This window comes from Triplophysa rosa, linkage group LG20, assembly GCF_024868665.1.
Source record: "Triplophysa rosa linkage group LG20, Trosa_1v2, whole genome shotgun sequence".
Classification (NCBI taxonomy): Eukaryota; Metazoa; Chordata; class Actinopteri; order Cypriniformes; family Nemacheilidae; genus Triplophysa; species Triplophysa rosa.
In genome coordinates, this window is record NC_079909.1 from 227,552 (window position 1) to 233,362 (window position 5,811).

Below are 5,811 nucleotides of genomic sequence, written 5' to 3' on the forward strand. Positions count from 1 at the left end.
TTTTACTCACTTTAGCCTGATTTTTGTTTTTTTGTTATGAGTTCGTATATTTTTGTCAACTGTGGTTGTTTTCTAGCAATCTGTTCCCGTCATCGTACAGTTAGTGGTTTAGTTTAGGATTAAGTTAACATGTCTGACACACGCACAGCACTCGTGCTCTTTACTCAGTGTATTGACACATTAAAGTTGATAACGTTTATCAGGGAGGTGGAGGGAGCGGTCAGATGACGTCACCGCAGTGATAGCTGTACTCGCGCGACGCGGAAGCGGGCTGAGGATTTCTCCCTGGAGAAGGACGCGGTACGTCATCTTTATTTTTCTAATTCTCTATTAGTGGTGTGATCGGTGTTTATTGAAGCTGTACATTGTACTAAGTCTGTTTACTTTTACAACAATTCGTCTCTGTTTGTTTGTTTAGTCGTTTGTAACTACTAAGCAGAGTTTATACCATTCGTTTCGTTGTTTTTATAAGGTACGTATCATTATTATCTCATTTACAGCAGGAGTTTGTCCTGATCTTACAGTTAACAGCAGCACGTGATCATATTGAATCGTGCGTCTGTGTTTATGTGTTCTGCGATCATTTACAGGCACCGGCACAGTTTGTCATAATTCTATATGGAGATATAAAGCTATATAGGTTATATGGATAACTGTTGTGTATTCAGGGCGTTCTCCTGTGTTGTCTCTGATAAGATGAACTTGGAATGCAGTGTTCAAAATCAAGATAAAATGACTACACATATACACGGGTTTCAAAATAATCCTATTAATATTTCAGTCAGTCCAAAAATGTTTAAAACACTAAAGAGTTTCTGCAACACAAACACATCTTTGTGAAAGTAAAGGGAAATCCTAACACAGTTAACATGCAAAAATCACGTGATCTGTTGAAACAGTCTGTTGACATCATATACAGCTCATCTATATCAACAGTTCTGTTGTAAATAATAAATATAAGATTCAGCAGTATTTGTAGTACACACATGACACACAGTGGAAAGGTTGACAGAGTCTATCACTCCTCTTCTGTAAATGAAGAAATAATTCTTGTGTTTTGTGCAGATCAGTTGGAAGAGACAAACATGTGGCCAAATCAAGGTGAGTTTTTGCTTTAATGTAAATAAATAAACAAATCAATTCTGGATGGGTATCGTGTCAGACTTATACAGACATATTTTGCTGGATCGGGAGTGGCCGGACCGATGTAAAATCCTACTGTGCATTGCCCATGAATAATATTATTGAACTTCAAGAAGGATGAACTGTTGTGAAACCACTGTAAGAGTTTTCATGCGCTGTATTTGTCATCTGTCACTCTCCATTCAGTGACAGTTAGTACGCTTCTCTTTCCAAGATGTGCCAATGTTTCCATCATTCTGCATCATCACTAGATGATAGTCGAGAGTTTTGTTTGAAAGGATTGTATTTAGCTGGAGTTGGTAATCGCTGATTAAAGCACTGGAAGTGGTCTGAGTAAAAGCGTCACTCACACACAATAAAGGCCATTGCACATTGAGTCCGAAATTTACATCCAAAATTTCCGCACGTTAAAACATAAATACGACCTCACGTTGTGTCAATCACATTTACACACCGCCTCCGATATTTTCGTCCGTCATAAAAAAATTCGGACTGGGTTCGATTTTCTGCGTTTTTCGCATCTGTAGCAAGCATTTTGAGAGGCGTTTTGACAATTCAGAGACACCGTACAAACGAGCGCTAAATACGAAAAAAAGCATACGAAAATTTCGGACTGTATGTGCAAAGACCTTAACTCTGTTTTTAAACCTCCGATCAAAAGGCTCAGTAAACTGTTAGAAGGATGCAATGCACTATATGAAATGAAATGAAAGTACAATGAAAGTGACCTATTTGTCAGATATGGTGACCCATACCCGAAATGTGACCTCTGCATTTAACCCATCCAGAGAGTAGTGAACACACGCACAGCAAGTGGTGACCACACGTGCACCCAGAGCAGTGGGCAGCTATCACTGCAGCGCCCGGAGAGCAAGTAGGGGTAAGGTGCCTTGCTCAAGTGGGATAAGGTGCTGTGCTCAAGTGCACCTCAGTCGTTACCCGCCGGCCCTGAGAATCAAACCGGCAACCTTCTGGTCACGAGTCCGACTCTCTAAACATTAGGCCACGACTGCCCCACATAAACAAAATATTTTATGTGTAAAACACAAAATATCTCTTATCTTTGTGTTGTGACTGTTATGAACTTTAGACGCAGGTGCGTTAAGCTCGTGATTCTGTGCCCAGGAGAAGCATGGATATAAATAGGCGGATGCATTAAGCGCATCATTCTGCACCCGTGATAGGCATGAGCCCTTTTGTGCCACTTTACATTAGAGCCGAGATGAACAGTAGTGAAGTATCTGTACTTTATGAGAGTGTTTTTACTTTGGAAAAAAATGACTGCACTATATTATAAAGCATATATCATATGTTCTCTCAAGTTTCATAAATACGTTATAGTTTTGTTCAAAACAATAAAATACATGTGTTAGTTCTGGCAGGTCACGTGAGTCAAGCTCGCATCAGCTGATCCTGTTGTGGAAAAATATCAGTCTTGTAGTTCAAAAAATCTCTCAGACAAAGAAGGTCCGGGTGTCAAGGAGTTAACTTTATTTGCTCGAGCCAAACAAAGTGAGATGTTCCAAGTCATCTGTGTTTTCAGTCTACAGTTATAGTGAAACTTCTGAAAGGTGGTCCTTTCTAAAACCAATCAGGTAGATTCCCGTTATCTGTTATTTTTATTAACCAATTGTTGATTTTCTGCCACCAATATATCCCAGGCAACAAGGTGTGTATCTATTCGTGGTAGGCTGGCTATTACCTCATTTTTAAAATATATTTTTATATATCCTCGCCCACCACAATTATGTCATGGTCATCATGACCTGTTTCCCCTTCTTCACCTCCTTCTCTTGTCTTTATCTGTGGCAAAACTGTGGCCTTGCTCAATGTAGATTGTAGTCATAGTAACGGGGGCGAAACATGCCCAGATTTGGTCATACTGTAGGGTTGGGGCCAGAAAAAGTCCCCAGATTTCATAAACACTGCCAGACATCAAAAACACAGCTGTGCAGGGTGCTTTTCAGAATCTCATACAAATGTGTTTAAAACGAAGTGCAATACATAGTGAATAATGATCAAAAACATAAAGACTTTCCTGTAGCTCAGTGGTAAGAGCATTGCGTTAACAACGCAAGGCTGTGGGTTCAATCCCAGGGATTGCACATGCCCATGTATAAATGCATAGGACAAAGCAATGCAAGTTGCTTTGGATAAAAGCGCCCGCCAAATGCATAAATGCAAATGCAAATGTATAAAGACAGATCAAAAGCATAAAGACATATCATGAAATTCCTCCATAATCCTCATCTACCTATAGCAATATGACGCTATCACAGCTTCCATTTAAGGTTCCTTCAGCTATCAGGATCTTATTGTGTTGCTCAGGAGCAAATGACCCTCCTCCTTCCCCAGCTCCACCTCGCATTTACAGTCAGGACTCCACTTTCTGATATTTCTTTTCATAATTCTCATTTACCTTACATAATGTGTTACACTTCAATGTTATTAAGCACTAATGACATCTGTTTGTTCTGTTATGTTCACCTTAAGGGGGGTTATTGCTGCGCATCCTGCTCTTATTCATGACTGCATGAATCTATATATTTATTTATTAATTTATCTTATCTATGACTGCATGAATCTATATATTTATATATTTATCTTATCTATGGCTGCATGGATGGGCGGGGAGTATTTGATTTTACAATCTAAACTGTATGCTAGTTGTCATTGTCAAATCATTTTTTGACCATAGTAAACATGACAGAAATACTTTCTTCTAGTTTCTTCAGATGTTTAAGCTAAAATTCTTAACATTTCAGCTCTAAAAATAAAATTGTTATAAACTGATGAACTACCTTACCAAAAGTATTGTTTTGCTATGATATGCAGGACCTCATCCACCCAATCCTGCATTTCCTCCATCTGTAAACCCAGCATATCCAGCAATGCCCATCCCGCAGTGCCCACCCGGACAGAACCCTGCATATCCACCTGGCATGAATCAACCTATGACGATCCCGTACATGACACCCAATCAACATCCCTTTCCCCCCACTGCTCCTGGCCCACATGCACCTTTCCCTGGAGCAGGACACCCGTACCCCGTCCCAGCGTATGGAGGCCATCAGCCGGGAATGGACGTGCATGGTCATAAGAAGCACAAAAAGATGAAGAAAGAGAAGAAAGCTCATAAGGTTCACAAGGAACATAAAAATAAGAAACATGGCAAGGTAAAATTGTTGACAGGGAATGGTACAGAGTTCCGTACACATTTTTAATGCAAAGGGATTTCATCATTTGTCTCTTGTGTTCTTGTCATGTGTCCTGACTTACTAATGTTTTATGACAGTCAAAGCATCTTTTGATTGGAAAGTGATGTTGTTGTGTGTTTGTGTTGCAGCATTCGTCCTCCAGCAGCAGCAGCAGTGATTCTGACTGACACCACACACATGATTATTCTGCTTGTTTTCAGTTCTGAATGTCAGGGCAGATAATGCAGATTGTGATTATTTGTGATTATGTGTGAGCATTGAGTGTCATAAAGGACTGGAGTAACTGACCATATTCAGCTATATTTACTGCAAACATTTTTAGTTCGACAGTAAAAGCATTTGCAAAGATTTCACAGGGCATCATGACATAAGAATCAAACCCATGGCCATGATGCTGTTCTCTTCCCGCTGACTTACATGAACGTGTACTGCTGGATGATTTTCAATCATTTATATTTGTGTAAAACAATGTCAAACAAACACTTGCCTTTATTGTGAAGACATTAAGTAATATTTTTATTTTGGATTTTAATACACTTTTGTTGATCTTGGGTATCAGAATATGACACTAATGCGTGAAGAGTGCTGATTGATTGTTAGTTTGTTCTTCAAGCTGAAACTGATCTTTGTAATAATTGTATTGATGAATAGACACCTGTAAACACATTCCAGCTTATGATAAAAAATGTGTAACAGCGTATCTTTTATATCATTTACCGTAATCATTTCGCTTCGTATACGTCTTCAATAAATAACACATTGTTTTTTGTGTGGTAATGTTTTCAGTTTGTCAAGAAATGAACTATGACTGCTGTTATGACAATGGATTTTCACTACATGATTATTGTGACTAAAATATTTCAGGATTAAAATGCTATTGTGATATCTACTGAAGGGTTTTTCTAACTTAATCATGATATCAAATTCATCTTAATTTTGTGTTTTCTCTTTTTTTTGGCCAATGAATTGCCTTTAAAATGTGACTAGAAAGACTTTCCGGTTACATTGTTTTATAATTATATTGCTAAATAACACTTACATTTTTTTACATTATCAGGAAACATAGTAAATTTTATCCATTGTTATGCTGATGACACCCAGCTTTACATTTCCTCCATACCGAGTGATACCGACCAGTTTTCGAAGATAACTGACTGAGTTAATGACATCAAAAACTGCCTGTTAAATGATGCTAAATGCTAACAAGACAAAGGGATTAATTAATACACAGAATGGCAGTAAATATAAGAAGTAGAGTGCAACATTTCCTTTGATGGTTGTTTGGTTGTGTCGTCCTCCACAGTTAAGAACCTGGGAGTGTTGCTAGATAACAATCTCGTCTGTTAGTCACATCGCAAATGTGTGTCGTACAGCATTCTAACATCTTACACAAAATCAGCAGTCTCTCAGTGAGTGAGCCAGTGGCAACGGTGGCAAGGAACCAAAACTC

The 5,811-nt window shown here is 38.6% G+C and overlaps 1 protein-coding gene across 5 annotated transcripts; it reads left to right on the forward strand.

The window, feature by feature from the left end:
• The first annotated feature begins 210 nt into the window (after nt 1–210).
• prr13 (proline rich 13) lies at nt 211–5,130 on the forward strand. 5 transcript variants are annotated; one of them, XM_057361529.1, is made up of 5 exons: nt 283–300; nt 419–472; nt 1,066–1,101; nt 3,979–4,319; nt 4,490–5,130. In XM_057361529.1, exons 3-5 carry the CDS (start codon nt 1,086–1,088, stop codon nt 4,526–4,528), a joined length of 396 nt encoding a protein of 131 aa, XP_057217512.1. In that variant the 5' UTR covers nt 283–300; nt 419–472; nt 1,066–1,085; the 3' UTR covers nt 4,529–5,130. The 5 variants fall into 5 exon arrangements, with proteins under 5 accessions (XP_057217510.1, XP_057217513.1, XP_057217512.1 ...); XM_057361527.1 differs by lacking the exon at nt 419–472 and having other exon boundaries at nt 211–300; XM_057361530.1 differs by lacking the exon at nt 419–472 and having other exon boundaries at nt 217–300; nt 1,071–1,101.
• The last annotated feature ends 681 nt before the right edge of the window (nt 5,131–5,811 follow it).